The 15,750-nt window shown below is 52.7% G+C and overlaps 3 protein-coding genes across 3 annotated transcripts; 1 reads left to right on the top strand and 2 right to left on the bottom strand.

The window, feature by feature from the left end:
• Positions 1-4,711: 4,711 nt before the first annotated feature.
• BBA_06420 (oligopeptide transporter) lies at positions 4,712-7,474 on the top strand (the record flags this gene model as incomplete). The annotated part of the gene is made up of 1 exon (XM_008601517.1): positions 4,712-7,474. The coding sequence occupies one exon, from the start codon at positions 4,712-4,714 to the stop codon at positions 7,472-7,474; it is 2,763 nt and encodes a 920-aa protein (XP_008599739.1).
• Positions 7,475-7,952: 478 nt separating this feature from the next.
• BBA_06419 (cytidine and deoxycytidylate deaminase zinc-binding region) lies at positions 7,953-9,832 on the bottom strand (the record flags this gene model as incomplete). Its single annotated transcript, XM_008601516.1, has 3 exons — positions 7,953-8,137; positions 8,194-8,998; positions 9,050-9,832. The coding sequence occupies 3 exons, from the start codon at positions 9,830-9,832 to the stop codon at positions 7,953-7,955; spliced, it is 1,773 nt and encodes a 590-aa protein (XP_008599738.1).
• Positions 9,833-11,566: 1,734 nt separating this feature from the next.
• On the bottom strand, positions 11,567-14,350 carry BBA_06418 (uncharacterized protein; the record flags this gene model as incomplete). Its single annotated transcript, XM_008601515.1, has 3 exons — positions 11,567-12,619; positions 12,674-12,730; positions 12,791-14,350. 3 exons carry the CDS (start codon positions 14,348-14,350, stop codon positions 11,567-11,569), a joined length of 2,670 nt encoding a protein of 889 aa, XP_008599737.1.
• Positions 14,351-15,750: the final 1,400 nt, after the last annotated feature.

The raw sequence follows: 15,750 nt of genomic DNA, 5'->3' as shown, positions 1-15,750 counted from the left end.
GATTTATCTCTCCCGGTTGTGTTGCTCAACTTTCTACAATTTCAGCCCTAGTTATGCGTCATTTTTGACCTTTTTTCTTCTCCCTGTCGTGTTTTAGGTTCGATCCGGCATTTTGAAACTGATTTATGAGGATGCGTGCGAAACAAGTATCCTGTGATTATACATCTTTACAAAGAGTATAGAACCACACATGTGGCACGCACTAGGGCGATCATGTTTTACTTGGCAAGGCTGTCAATCTATCCCATGTGGCTTGGCGAACTACTATGCTAGCAGGCTAACCAACTCCTGAATAGTTCTACCACGACTCTCAAATGTTTACATGTAGCGATCAGTCATCTGGCTTGTAATTACAGTGTGGATTCCAGTTTGACTTTGAACCGTCTCTGACACGAACTTCATTTTTCATAACGAATCAACTGAGGATATGATAAAGCAAGCGTTTCCGGTGCCTACAACGTACGCACTTCGTCTCGTTGAGTGCCAGGACCTCGCAATTCAACCAAGAAATTACGCTGAAATTTATTCACAGTACCATGGCATATTGAGTTGAGACGGTAAAACGGCGGCGATGCAGAATTGCGTTACCTGCCCAGTTTGAGCCGAAAGAGACAGACTACCCGGTAGCTTACTTTGCTCTTCTCGGGGCTGGTTGCGGTTCTGGGGCCACGCCACGTAACACAGAGAACAGTCAAAGATGACTTTGAGAGGTTTTGATTTTACATTTTGCTCAAGAGGACTTGGTCCGTTCTGTCTTTACACATGTGGCGACGCACAGTAAGCGTAGTGCAAATGGAATCGAACGGTTCAAGGGTTTACACATTCGACCAGAAACCTTGTGCAGCCTCATTCCCAGCATGATATAGGGTTTATTTCTAAAGTAATCAATCTATCCCGATTAAGATCTTGCAGCTCTTGCATAGAATGTGTCGGTTGACCGTTGAGACTGCGCTCTTTGCCTTGTCAGGTCGGCAGTCATGTTAACTCTGATGAAAAAAAAGACGTGACTGACTTTTGTTGCGACGGCCAGGCTGTATACTCATGGCCGTTGTGTAGACAGAACAATCGCATCAAGCCAATCTTCTGTGCCTCGTTTGCGCCAAGTTTATGCGCAATCTCACGAACGAGAATGATCTACGGACTTGGAGATTGAAAGAAGGCCCTTTGCACGCAACCAAGAATTTCATCGGTCCAGGGGTAATATTGGACTCTGAATTGGCAGATGGGAAATGCAGAGTTCGAAACGCTGGTACATGAAAATATCCAATCATCATATTGGGAATATTATTAGTAGTATTGAGGCAATGAGTTTCATGCTATATTTAGAGCCTTTTACTGCTAATTTCAAGTCTATTTACCTTATTGTAATTATATAGTAACGCAAGAGTGCTTATTATACGCAATGCGGCTATAGGTACTTCATAAAGTGCAACGTCATGTTCGTTCCAAGCGTCGCACTCGCAGAAGCTGGTGGGTTCTTCCCCAGACAACCATTTCAATTAGACGAGGCCAACTTTCGCCGGCTTCGCATGAGAACGCTTTTTCTCATCACGTATAGCGGTCCTGAGGTGATGGCTTAATCGGAAATGCGCAAGCACCGAGCATGTCTGGGATGGATCATAGACAAAAGTCTCCTTGCCCACCACGCGGCTGTTGACCACTGCACGCCGTTTTAGCCTGCCATAAAAACTGTGGCTTTTGGCGAAATCCAGCCACGCGGATATGACGGATCCAGCAAAAAGATCTTTTGGCCAAAGCGGACAGAGAGTGGTGCAAAGTTGTCACATTAGTTAGTAGGGATGGGGTGAAAAAGGCGGCAGGCGCCGACGGCAAGCCGTAGCTAGAGTGAGACACACAATGGCAGGGAATAGGCTCCGCTACCAAGGAGAAAAGGCCCTCTGGCAGCAGCAGTGGTAGGTGGATTGAAGAGGCGAAAGGGTGCCACAGAAAGCTAGCTACTTTGCTTTCAATGAAGAATTGCCCTGGCAACCTGGTAGAGAGGTTGAGAGGCCAGGTTGGTTTCGCTGCCGCCTCGGCAAGTCAAGGAGACCAACCAGAGTCGCGCCATGATCAATTAAGCTGGCCAAACTGGGATCACTGCCGAGCGGAGAAAGTAAATGCAAAAGTCCTGCCTAGGCGGATTGACGATTGGGTAGTTACCGCGTGGGGAGGTTTGAGGATCTGCTCAATGTAGCAGCCAGTGCCAGTTACCCCAGACGCTGGCTGCATTTGAGAATTATTAGCGTAGCTGACGGGCGTCGACAGCAACCCCTCTCTTTTTTGCGCAATTGTTACGCTGGGGGGGGGGGGCTTGGGGGGTTACATGGGGCCGCCGTCAAAAGTTCTAGTAATCTATAGTGGCGCTCAAGAACCTCAGTGGGACAACACAGTAAACAGTGCATAATCAGCTGAGGCCCTTCAAGGCGAAAAGGGGGGGGGGGTCCCGGCGCCGACACCGCATGACATCGAGTACGGATTACCCGAGGCAAATGAATTCGGAAGTCCGTTTGTTAGGGAACATGGCAAGCTTTTTTGTCGCAACGAGCATGCATGCTGTGAACGCCGTCACTGCACCTCAAAAGAGAGGCTGATTTGAGGTACAGTGACGGCGTCGAGATATTGTGTACCAATGGGATTCATCAAGTGGCTTGCCATTACTCTGGATGACTCCAGGTGCCAAGCGATCGCGCTCTTGGCACGCTCGCCTCTGCGGAAATCACTGCTTGGCATTCCCGAGGTTAGTGAAATGGAATGGCCACCGGAATGCATAGAGCCTCCATTTTGACGAACAACTTTTGTTGGGCCGCTGTATGCATATATAACGCCTAGCGACCAGTTGCAAGAGGCTCCGTGGCGTAGTGAGCTAATGCGCAAAGACTTTCTTCTCCGAGGAACTTTTGTTCTGGCTTCAAGAAGCGCGGCAAAAGCAACAGTTACTATGTATGTATGTACAGTATCCGCAACTACTTAGTAGAGAGGGGTGTATAGATTGCAGAAGCGTCAGCGCTGACTTTGAGGCGATGCCCGCTTTGGGTTTAGATCGCCTGATTCGAGATAATCACTTTGTTCAAGGAACTTTTCTCTGCCAGGACCTCGGAAAGAAAGAACTTTTGGAAGCCTCTTGGAAACTAGCGATATCCATCTGCTCATAAGAGCGATACCAAAAGGCAAAGTGTTACCTCATGGAAACTGTAGACGAGTCTGGGGAAATTCCGAAATAACCCAGCCTTGAGCAAGGCGACAGATACATGGTCCCTTGAAAAGCAAAAGAGATAGTTAACCCAAGCGCCAAACAAGTCTGACCACGGACCCCACAGGTCCGCAGATGAGCATCCGTGGTTGCGCAAAGACCAGGTGCAATGGCAAAAGATGATTCGCATCCAATCGAGCGCGGGTTTCACCCTTATTATTGGTATTAATAACTAATAACTATTGATTGGATTGGTAGTCAGTAGTCTCGTTGCAACCTTCTCGCAGACAGCGCTTGTCGTATCTACGGATTACAAAAAAGTGGTTTTTACTTGCCACTCTCTCTCCACAGCCATATCTCACTCAGTATCTCTCGCAAAACCGAATAATAGTCCGACATTGGCCGCGGTCCCCCCCCCCCCTCAAAAGACTCCAAGATAACGCTCATCACTCGCTTGTGAGCGCCCAGTTCCTCATCGGCCCTCATCGGCGTATGCCAAGCCGCTGCTTTTGTATGGTGGCGCCGCCATGCCGACCGTCTCAGTGCCGGTTGCCGGTTGTGCGCTTGGCAAAGGGAAATATTTGTCTAAAAAGAGAAGGCAGGCACAGCGAGGCAGGGGAACTTTTGTCGAGGGCCCCCTTTAGCCATGCGCGCCCCGTCGATAAACTAGCGAGCAAGGCCACCAACCTCCATTGAAATGAATCGGCCGCCTGACCCGTTTTGAGACAACTTGTCCCTTTGAACTGATAGCACTGCTGAGCAAGGAGGACGGAACGAACTTTACTCAGCGTCTACATGCGCGCGTGCATCTGTATGTAGCAGCGACCTAGTTACTGACGTACTTGCCCCAACCTTGGCACATTCCCCTCGCAGATCCCACACCCCTCTCTTGCGCCTCCTGAGCACTTCTAGTGCGACAGAGAGTACTCTGCTCGGGATCTGTGTGCGCATACTCGGTACATACGGATACATACATACATATATACTATTCAGGCGACTCCTTGAGAATCAGCTGGGGCAAGCAACTGACTACATACCTAAGCTCCGTACCTTCCCCGGGGCATCCACGCCACCAGCTAGCTCATCGACCGCCCCATTACCACATGCTCCTAGGCTCTAGCGCAGACTCTTGCTTCAATTGGGAAGGCGAGATTGCCAATACAGAAACTGTAAGGCTTTCCATTGGTGCGCACCTACCTTCCCGTGGCGTCCTTCACAACAATGCGCACACCTCCTGTCACAAAGGACCCGGCCGGGCACTTGTGCCTTCCTGTCAGCTTGGCCCAAGATGGAGGGGGAGGGGTGTGGTATCGGGGGTGGTTATCGTGCATGGTAGCAGTAACAAGTTAGCATCGCGCAACCCCACGATGTCTGCACTGATATAATTATCCCCATTCCCATCCGCTTCCTTACCTTGGCCCATCCTTGTTTCCCTTGCAATCTCATTTCTTCTTCCTGTCTCAGACGACAACAAGCTTCTTTGCTTGAAGCTTTGTCAAAGGGACATTTTTCTTCAACACAATGTCTGAGCGTAAGCCCTACGCCAACGACTCCATCGGAGACGTTGATGCGCCTTACACCACCACCACAACCACCATGGACGAAAAGGCCGAAATCGCCCGCCATCATGCCGCGGTCGACGCGGATGTGCACCAGCTCGCTGAGAAGCGCGGCGACGGCGCCGACGGCCTCGCGCCAATGGACGACATTGAGCAGGTCATTACCAAGATTGAGGTGCTGGGCGTCGAAGAGTGCCGCCAGATCCTGTCGGATATGCTAGAGTACCACAAGTACGACTACAACTTTGGCGAGACTACTCGCGCTCACTTTCAGCGCCTCATCGACGGGCCTGCTGATGGCCAGACGCCCGAGGAATGGGAGACGGAACTCAAGACGGAGACTGCCGTCAACAAGTTCTTTTCTCCCTACCCCGAAGTTCGCGCCATCACCACCCCGACGGACGACGAAGACATGCCCTGCGAAACACCCCGCGCCGTATTCCTCGGCCTCTGCTGGGCTGTCGTTTCTCAATTCACAAACTCCCTCTTCAACTCTCGCTACCCTCAAATCACCCTCTCCTCCTCCGTCGCACAAATCCTGCTGTACCCCTGCGGCCTCCTCTTCCAATACATCCTTCCCGACTGGGGCTTCACCTGGCGCGGCTCTCGCGTGTCCCTCAATCCTGGTCCTTGGTCCTACAAGGAGCAGATGCTGGCTACCATCATGATCAATGTCGGAAGTACCTCTGCCTACTGCTTCTGGAACATTCAGACACAAACCGTCTACTATGGCGACAAGTGGCTGACCCCCGCCTACAGCATTCTGCTGCTCCTCTCTACCCAGATGATGGGTCTTGGCTTTTCCGGTCTGCTCCGCCGTTTTGTCATTTATCCTGTGGAAGCTATTTGGCCCAGCATTCTACCTACTCTCGCTCTAAACCGCGCTTTGCTCGTGCCCGAGAAGCGTGAAACCATTCATGGCTGGTCCATCTCCCGATACAAGTTCTTCTTCATCGTGTTTGCCGCCATGTTTGTCTACTTTTGGATTCCCGGATATCTATTCCCTGCTCTAAGCACATTTGCATGGATGACTTGGATCGCTCCCCGTCACTTTACTCTCAACACCATTACGGGCTCCCAGGCCGGCCTGGGATTCAACCCCATCCCGACCTTTGATTGGAACTACCTAGCTGTCTACTCGCAACCGCTGGTCTACCCCTTCTTTGCGACCATCCAACAGTACATCGGAACCATCATTGGCGGTCTTTGCATCGTCGGTCTGTACTGGACCAATGTTCAGTGGTCGGCTTATCTCCCCATCAACGATTCCGGCATCTTTGACAACACGGGTGCGCGATACAATATTTCTCGCGTCGTTGTCCCCGGCACCGGCACACTGAACCAAACAGCCTATGAAGCGTACTCCCCCGCATACTATAGCGCTGGAAATCTGGTCGTCTACGGAGCCTTTTTTGCTTTCTATCCCCTGACCTTTGTTTTCATCTTTCTTGATGCCTGGCGTCCTCTCTGGCGGGCCACCAAATCAATGTGCGCGTCCGTTGCCGAAGTCACCGCCCGATTCTTCAGCGGCATCGCCAGTTCTGCTGGCTCTCTCGTCCGCGGCCGTTTCGGTGACAGCGCTCGCCATCTCTACAATATTGGCAAGACTGAGTCGTCCATTTATGATGGTTTCGACAATCCGCTGACGGATTTGGTCCGCAAGTACCCCGAGGTTCCTGACTGGTGGTTCTTGATGATTGCCCTGATATCCTTCATCTTCTCCATCATCATTTTGACCCAGTGGCCTCAGCTAGACACTCCTGTCTGGACCATCTTCTTCGTCATTGCACTGAACCTGATTTTCCTCATCCCCATGTCCTACCTATATGCCATCTCTGGTACCACTGAAGGACTCAACGTTGTGACCGAGCTTATCGTCGGATATGCTCTTCCTGGTCACCCCGAAGCCCTCATGTTCGTCAAGGCGTTTGGTTACAACATCAACGGTCAAGCCGACAACTACATTTCTGACCAAAAGATGGGTTTCTACGCAAAGCTGCCCCCGCGTGCCATGTACCGTGGCCAGGTCCTCAGCTCCGTTGTCTGCAGTTTCATCGCGTACGCTGTCGTTCAGTTCGCCGATACCCAGATTCCTCACATTTGCGACCCTCATCAAGAGTCCAAATTCACATGCGCCAATGGTTCCCAAGTCTACTTTTCTGCGTCTGTGGTGTGGGGTGCCATTGGTCCTGCTCGCATCTTTTCGCAAATCTATCCTGCCCTCAAATACTGCTTCCTACTCGGCTTTCTCTTGGCCGTTTTCTGGTGGGTGGGCAAGCGCTTCGGCAGCCACGTCCGCAACGCCGCCAAGAATGCGCTCCCTGGCGCCATCTACACGCCCCTCAATCTCGTCTTCTTCAAGCCCTTGTCTCTTCTCAAGAATATTCACCCTTCCTTGATCATGAATGGTCTCCTCTTTTGGGCCCCCAACAACCTTTCGTACTTTACTGGTGGTGTATATGTCTCGTTTGCCTTTATGTACTACCTCAGACGGTACAAGACTGCTTGGTGGGAAAAGTACAACTATTTGCTCTCGGCGGCTTTGACGGGCGCCGTTGCGTTTTGCGGCATCATTCTCTTCTTTGCGGTGCAGTATCACCCCAAGGACATTCACTGGTGGGGAACCGACATTGTCGGAAACACCATTGATGGGCGCGGCCTCGACGATGCGCAAGTTGCTCTCCTTTCTACGAATAGTACCTTTGGCCCGTCCACGTGGCACTAGGTCAGAGTGGTTTGGTGGTGGTGGTGGTGGTGGGCGGTGCGACGTTGTGTAATGAAAGTCTTTTTTTTTAGGATTGGAGGGAGGTGTTGTGGCGACGGAGGTTTATATAGTGCGAGTCCTGGAAATTGTCTGCATGATAGCGAATATACCCTGTGATTATTCTCTTCATCTCGAAGACGCCGTCTGCTCCCAATGTCTTTGCCACGTTGATCTGTAAAGTGCCGAATGCTTTGCTCAGCTACTCGCAGCCACTTACTTGGCTCTTTGGTCGAGAATAGTCACTTTCATGTCAATGGCGACAAATTAAGCAAAAGCGTCACTCGATTCATCAACCACCTGCATACACTAGTCTTGACTTGACTATAAATGCTTCAATCATCATGGTAATGTACAGCATTCTTTAGGTACTTCTAGGAAATCAGTATGTTACAGTTGCTATGCCATGCCAAACCTCAAAACCACAATCTAGCGTCCCAAATCAAGCATCATAAAGCTCATCGCCGTCGCTATCGTCGAAGCTCGATTCACTGCTTTCTTTGCGCCCATCGTCGCCTGCCTCATTCGTGTCGGCACCCTCGCTAGGGGTCGCCGTCTCATCGTCGTCCTGCCCCATCATGGCAGCTAGTCGAGCAGCTCTGCCCTCCTTCTTTCGGGGCACAGGGGCTACTATCGTTAGCAAAGTGATGACTACTAGTGTTATCGCAGTGGAATGCGCTTACCTCGCCCGTTTTCTTGTACATAGAAGCGTCGCAATAAGGCAACGGCATCGTCACGTCCCCAACCTCCCTCAATCTCATACCCCCGCTCGACATTACCGCCATCACCTCCACCAGGAGGAAACGACACACCTAGGCTACCTCCCGTGCCATCGGGCAGCTGGATAGGCTTGGCAATGGGGTGCGCGCTCGCCGTCTGGCCGTCCTCCCTAACCGGCAGCGAGTTTGCGTGCAGGCTAAAAACGCCGCCAGTGCCTCCAAATTTGTCATTGACAGCGCCAAAGTAGACCTTTCTGATCTTGAGCTGGCGCAGCAGCGAGGCACACATGATGCAGGGTTCCACGGTGACGTAGAGCACGCTCTCGGAGACAATGGACCTGTCTACACGTTCAATGTCGAGCATCTTTTGTCCATAAGGGTATAGGTGTCCTTTTTTGCCGTCCTCGTTGCCTTCATGAGGCGACACATCCGTGGACAGCGTTTCCGAGATGGCGTCGGGTAATTCTATCTCATCTGGGGCTTCTTCCTCACCTGCCGCCACTTGAGCAGCCCTCTCTTCTTCACTGGCTGCCAAGCGAGCAGCCTTTTGCTCTTCCTCTCTGTCCGTCAGCTCCTTGGGTTTGAGGCGAGTTGTGCGCGGGCCTTCTTTGTTCGGGTAGGAGAATAAGGCGGCAAGAGCCATGTACTCTGCATGGCGTGTGCCGTTGCGGGTGACGTTGGTGGCATTCATCCCTCTGGCAATGACCTTGCCGTCGTGGACCAAAACGCAGCCGACAGGAGTTTCGTTGATTTTCAAGGCGAGGCGGGCCTGTCATGTTAGCTTTGGCAGAAGAAGAGCGGTAAATGTCAGGCAGCTTACCATATCCAGGGCCTCACCGATGAATCGCAGATGCTGGGCGCGTTCAGCGGCAATGACAGGGTCATTGAGGAAGCTGTAATCGATTTCCGGTTGTTCGTCAGCTTCGACGGGCTCTTGAACAACCAGGGCCTCGGGCGTCTTGATTGCAGCGCACTTTTGAGGCGAATCTGCAATCTTGAGGCTGGCCAGGGAGTCTGTGAGCCTCTCGGGGGGCACATTTTCCTTGTTTTCCTCCTTGGGCTGGATGTGGGATGAGGCGACGGGGGCCTTTTGGGTTGGTCGCGTCTGCTCCGTCAAAGGCTGAGGAGGAGCCATGGTCGTATCGTCTGTCGTGATGAGGTCTTTTCTTTGGTTGACATCTGCAGCAACGGCGGCTGTATTTCCCAGGATGGTGGCCTCGTGTCTTTGCTTATTGTCTGCAGCAACGGCTGTATTCCTCAGAATAGTTGCCTCGTCGTCGTGAGCGTGCGACTTGACAATGTCTGAAAAGTCGCCGTTGAGAGCCTGAGACCAGTCGTCGCTGTGGTTTCCGATACCAGGAGCAGTAACAGTAGCAGCAGAAGGACTGCCAACGTGATTGAGCGAAGGTGGGGGAAAGTCCTTTGCGGACGATGCTCCGTTTGCATTGCCGTTAGGGAAGCTGCTGTCGACATGTTGGCCGCCAGCTGGCGAGGAGCCTCCAGACCCGTCGGCAGCTGGCAGCGGTTTGCGCAGGAGCCGGCGCATGGCGTTGCGAATGCCGTTGCGGATACCACCCAGCTTCACTGACTTGGGGCTACTCATGGCTGTGGCGCCGCAAGGGCTGTCAATCGAACGCTTTGAAACCAGTATATCGCCAAAGAATCATGCAAATCAGCTCGTCATCCAAACTATGGCCCGAAAGGAAAAACAGAAGCAAAGGAGAAGCAAGGTCGCGTTTGTCCGACCCAGTCCTTTGTGCTGGAAATCAGTGTCCTGGATAATTATTCCGTTTGCGCAATGTATCGTATCGAGAATAAAAAAAAAATCAATCAATCGAAACGGTAAAACGATTGTGCGACGTCGCGTCCCCGCGAGAACAGAGGCAAATCGTACGCAAGCGTGCCCAATATGACGGTGATTGGGCTGTATGTTTTGTGTTGCCTCACTTACAACGCTGCAGTATTGCGCGTGCGCCCTCTGATGCCTGGCAAGCACAATCGCCTAGAAGAAGGCCCAGAGAAATGAAGAAGAATTCAAGGGTCAAAAACAAAATAGTAACAAAAATCTAGGACATTGTTAGGAGGCTTGCACGAAACATATACGTCCATGAATCGTGTCAAAGGCAAACTGACTGTTGAAAAAAGCTCTATCGTGACGTACTAGCCCTTCAGCTCGAGACACTAGAACAAGATTGGAAAAATTCAAATAAAAATAGAAAAGAGCATACACCCAAAACCCGCTCTGAACGTGCGTGGGTGACAAGTCTCTTCCTTTTCCAAAGGGCTAGCCTAAAAAAAATATTTCGTCGTTGAAGAAATTAAGCTTTGTCGCGACAAACTTGATGAGAAAAGAACTGGGGAAGGAAAAAAAAGCGGGAGCCAGTTCTTTATAGACAAGGCCGCGACGACACGATGCCGTGGACAAGTTGCACCGAGCCAGAAAAATGAAAGGCGGTCGGCACCATGCCGTCCTACCAATTTCTCTTTCCGTCTCAATGTCCTGATTTTTTTTGTTTCTTTGCGCGCCGCGGGCCAGGTTGTACGACAGATTGATGCAACCAAGCAGACAAGACAGAGGGAGGTACTTGTTGGAAAACGAAAGGGTCGTCTTTCTTCACAATTAATACTCCTCGCTGACTGGCCCCCAAAAAAAGACAGGTCCCCGCCAGCCAATCTAGTGCCTGAATAATTATTTGCCAGTCAGCCAGCCAGCCACAACGCGAAAAAAGCAAGCGGCCGAAAAGCAACTGTTTTCCGCGCCCGCGCGTAGAGTCACCTGACCCGCCCCGTGACTCGTCGCAGCTCGCTGCAAGTATGTACGTGTTCGCGCAGTTCAATCTCGCTTATTATTACTGCGGCCTCGTATCGCGTCGCTGCATATTAATGATATGTCGCAGCAGCTGTTCGTGTCCTGTTGCAACTCTACGTCATGCGTCACACGTAGCACTGACAAGATTGCATCTCGAGTACACAAGCAAATCGTTTTATAATACCCTGGTCGGTTATGCAGATCGATTGCACACCATTTCACTATGCACGAGAGCAACCGCTAGAATGATAACAATTTAGGGGACATAATCCCTCTCTTCTATTGGAATAAAAATGAGCGCGCTCAACAAGTAAATGAGCCCAGCCGTTAAAGGGCTACGCACAACTCATGCTAATGGTACATGAAAGCTAAATGAAACATGATGCTGGGAAAAATTGTGGCGAAGCCACCTTGAAAGTAAGAAGAAGAGAATCAACAATGCTCAGGGTATCATACACCACAACCACCACACCCAAACCACCCGCGGCACCCGATGTGAAGGCACCGAATTGACCGCTAAGCCCGCAATTAGCCGACAATCGGCACACGCGCAGACTGAGTCAGTGTACTGCGAGAGCGCGGCGCATATTCTCGGCAGAGTCTGCTGCGAATGCTGGGTTTAGGCGTAGTAGCGATAGATTGAGCGTAGGCTGTAACAAGTAGCGTGCGGGTGAGTAAGGTTTGCATGATTTGAGCCAGTTGCAAGGTGGTAGCGATAGGAGAGGTAGTAGCAGCGGGAGAGGTGGTGGCAGCGGGAGAGGTGGTGACGGCGGGAGAGGTGGTGACAGCGGGAGATGGTTCCACTGTGCAGAGAGTTCTTCCGATGCCGGTCGTGTCATGTTCGTAGAAGGGGCAGGTAGTAGTGTGGGAGACATTGTAGGCCGATTCAGAGTCCGGAAGAGGGCGGTCAGTACGAGGTAGAGCAGGGGACGACGACGATAACGGTGTTCCATTCGACGAGGGAACGGAAGCAACCGTTTGATTGTCATCCAAGCTCGGTTCGTCGAATGATGGCTCGTCAACAGACGCAGAGGCAACTGACGCAGATGATGTGTTGGCAAGTTCTGACGAGGTAGACGGGTTGGTGACCGAGCGATCGAGTACGGCAGAGTGAGGAGACAGCGAGCCGGATTCATCAGAGACGTAGCCACCGAAAATGTCTTTGGCAAACGGAGAAGATGAAAGAGAGAGAGGGGATGCGGGTTCCGATGACGAATTTGTCGATGCAGTTGCGAGTCCAGTCGAAGCAGAAGCCGAGGTAGAGCCAAGTCCAGTAGCAGATACAGAGAGAGAGCCGGTTTCGGTCGCGAGTCCAGCCGCTCCAACAAGGCCGTCGTTGTCTGCAGCAGCAGTGGCAACAACAGCACGCTGTGGCTGGAGTACGTCCATGTTTCGATGGACAAAGCGCGAGGGCTGGCGGTCGTCCAGCGTATCGACCAGCGGCACGGGGCTTTCCTGCGGCGAGGCAGCAACTGGAATCGCAAGCTGCGAGGCTTGGCCACTTGAGCCTTCGTCGAGCCACGTAGAAACCGAAGTGTCTACGTTGCCCGTGCCGGAGGATACAAACGCAACTGCCATTTCCTTCGAGGGGTTAGTCGCTGTCGGGCGGTGCGCGGAGAAGCAGGTGATACATACACTTAGTTCATGCGGTTTGGAGATTGAAGAGCTGCTAGAGTCATTGACAGTAGACACCTTCCAAAAAGTCAGTCGCGGCGGATTGGCTATGCACGTTGGGGTGGGGATTGGACTCACGTTGACTCGGCCGGCGTCAGTCGATCCTTGGCCACTGCTGTTGATGACGACGGTGCCCGGTGGACAGCAAATGATTAATTCCCCTTGTTCGTTGGTACGCATGACCACGTCAGAGCGACTCAGTACGCTAATCGCACCGGCAGTGCCACCGGCCCTTGCGTCCAGGATGTCGCTGCGATCTGACGGATCTCGCTTATCACTGCGATCCGACGGGTCGTCTTCCGCGGCCCTGGTAAAAGGAGACTGCTCAGCCGCATCGCCAGTGCTGACACCGATGGCAGTAACATCCATTGTCTCAACATTTTGAGGTCGAGGTGGTGAGTCACTTGGTGACGGTATACTCTGTGTAGACAGGCCAGACGTCGATGACGCAATGTCGAGCATGCGCTCGTCCTCGGAGAAGCTGGATCCGGGTGAGAACAAGTTGAAGTCGGTGTATTCGCCAACCGTATCGTGCAGCTCATACGGCAGCTGAGCAGATACCGATGCCAATGCAGCAGGCGCCGTCCCGTCGAGTAGCTCTGCGTGAGTCTCTGCACGCCCGACTCCTGGGCCACGGCCTGAAGGAGATATAGAACGAGGAGATGAAACTGAGGCAGAGAGACCGGCGGCGGACAGCTCCGCGTCCGAGGACTGTGAAGAGAGCAAGCTCTCTGGATCGGCGAAGAAGTCGTAGTCCTGGTCCTGGTCCACGGGCGGATACTGAACAAATTCGTCCCAGAGGTCTGCTGGAGCCTCCATGGTGGGAGCAAAGGCGTCGAGAGCGTCAAAGCTAAAGGCAGCATCCATTTCAAAGGGCGAGGCGGAAAAGCTGCCAAAGTCATCCATCATGACTAACGGGGATATCGATTGCGGCGATACCGACTGTTGGGGAGATGTCGATTGCGATGCCGCCGACGGGGAGGATGTACGAGCCTTCTTGGTGACCTTGCCGGTGGCAGCCGGAGCGGGAGCCGCAGAAGCTGCGGCCCCGCGCTTTTTATGGCTTGGGTCGCAGCGGATCTTTTTGCGCTTGCAGCTGTCACAAGCCTTGATAATGCGCATAAGATGCGCATGGTCGCGTTGCTCCTTGGTCTTGGAGCCGCGTGAGGCCGAGTTGGTGACGTCGAGGCCGTCCTTGGTCATAATCTTCATGCCGGGGAGGCTGGCGAAGTCAGCAGTCCCGCGGACGCGGGCCGCCGGGCTAACAGGTTTGCTCACACGGTGCTGATGTTGCGAGGAGCGCGAGGACACCGAGGCGGCGCGCGAACCCGTCTGACTCCAGTCCCAGGAGGCCGTGGCGGGCGATGTGTGCATGGAGGAGGCACCCGAGGTGGCCGGAGAGGCGGCGACGACGGAGTAGACGGGGTAAAACTTGAAGGACTGGCCGGTCAGCTGGGCGTGCTCGAAGAAATCAAGGGCCAGCGTGGCGCGCTTCTCCTGGGAGGAGCCAGGGCCGACGAGATAGGCGTGTATTAGCTCATCGAGTTCCTGAGTGCCGACGGCAGGGAAGAACTGGAGCTGGGCGCCGAGGGCGGGCTGGAAGATGGAGAAACCTTGGGGGAGAGCAGAGGACGTCATGTTGGATGGGGTAAAAGAAGCCGTGTATAAATGATGATCCAGGTTGGCGGAGTGGAAGAGAGAACCGGCAGGAGATGATGAGGCCGGACTGCTCGTTTGTAAGCCCTGAGCCAGTAATACGAGGGCGAGCCTAGATACTTACAATTGGGTATCAGAAAAGCGAGAGAAGTTTGTGAGGGTTGAATTTAGCCGTATACCAATGCGAGAGTCACAATTGGGTTTATCTCTATAGAGGCTAGAAGTCTTGGAAAGACGATATGGCGGAGTTGTGGTTGGAGGTGATGATAGTCTTGGCGAGCCGTGAATGAGTGTTTAGTTAGGCTGGTCGTCAGATCGAGTAAAGCGTAGCCGAGACGCAATTACTGCCGAGATCTGGGTTCGGAGTAGAATCTGCTTCAGATTTTGGGATGAGCAAATAGAGTCGCCGGAGGTAGTAGTCGAAAAAGAAGGAGAAGAAAGAGGAAACCTGAGGCGCAGGCCGAGGGGAGTCATGCAGGTATTTTAGGAGCGCGATGCGGGATGGCACTAGGGGGATATCAGGGTGGTCGCCAGGAGGCTTGCAGGGCCTCCTCCAGGGCATTTTGGCAATCGGCTTGACGAGCCCACACCACAGCCAGGCTGACTCTTTCGGCGTGCTCGACTAGGCTTAGTGCATTTGGGAGCTAGCTGCCTCTGTCTCCAATCATGTTTCTTGTTTGTGGCGAACGAAGGATGTGATTGGCTGCTGTCCCCCCACCCCTTATACACCCCACCGGACCTCTTCGGCGAGAACGAGCCTCCATCATTGGATCATTTCAACCCCCGCCTTTCACCCACCTTTCAAAAACTCAGCGCTGCCACGCAGTGACTCAACGGCGAGCCTAAATAGGAAGCGCTAGCTGGTCGAGGGATTCATGCTCCTCGTCTGCAAGGTTTGATTAAACAGGAGCTGAAGCTGAGGCCGAGTGATCGTGTCGAGTAAGCATTCGTGGCATTATCAAATGTGACTTGCATGTTACTGCGGCATACCAGTCGGGGCGGCGACACATTTTTGTTAGCGCACCAGAAAAAACTACACGACAACCACCACCAAGCTTCACCAAAATCTCGGTTGTCGCAGAGCCGATGTGGGTACCTACTAACAAGTATCCCGTCAGCTCCAGACTAACAGCTCAAGACAAGCCTCGTCCAAGTCGCGATTGATAGCAGTAGCCATGAGTCTCTCCGCTACCTATTCAGTTCAGATATAAGCGCGGCCGCCCCTTTCCCGTCTCCCGGATGCCCTGCATACCTCACTCTGTTGGCCCGCGGTGGATGCTGTCCATACATGCATCTCCCCTGCACGTCATCAAAACGAGTCACCGGTGCCAGTATTCATTCCATCGTGCTACACCATTATGATAATACATGCCACTGACCAA

This window comes from Beauveria bassiana, assembly GCF_000280675.1.
Source record: "Beauveria bassiana ARSEF 2860 unplaced genomic scaffold BBA_S00019, whole genome shotgun sequence".
In the NCBI taxonomy this organism is placed as follows: Eukaryota; Fungi; Ascomycota; class Sordariomycetes; order Hypocreales; family Cordycipitaceae; genus Beauveria; species Beauveria bassiana.
The sequence above is the reverse complement of the archived record's forward strand: the minus strand, read 5'-3'. Positions and strand labels throughout refer to the sequence as shown.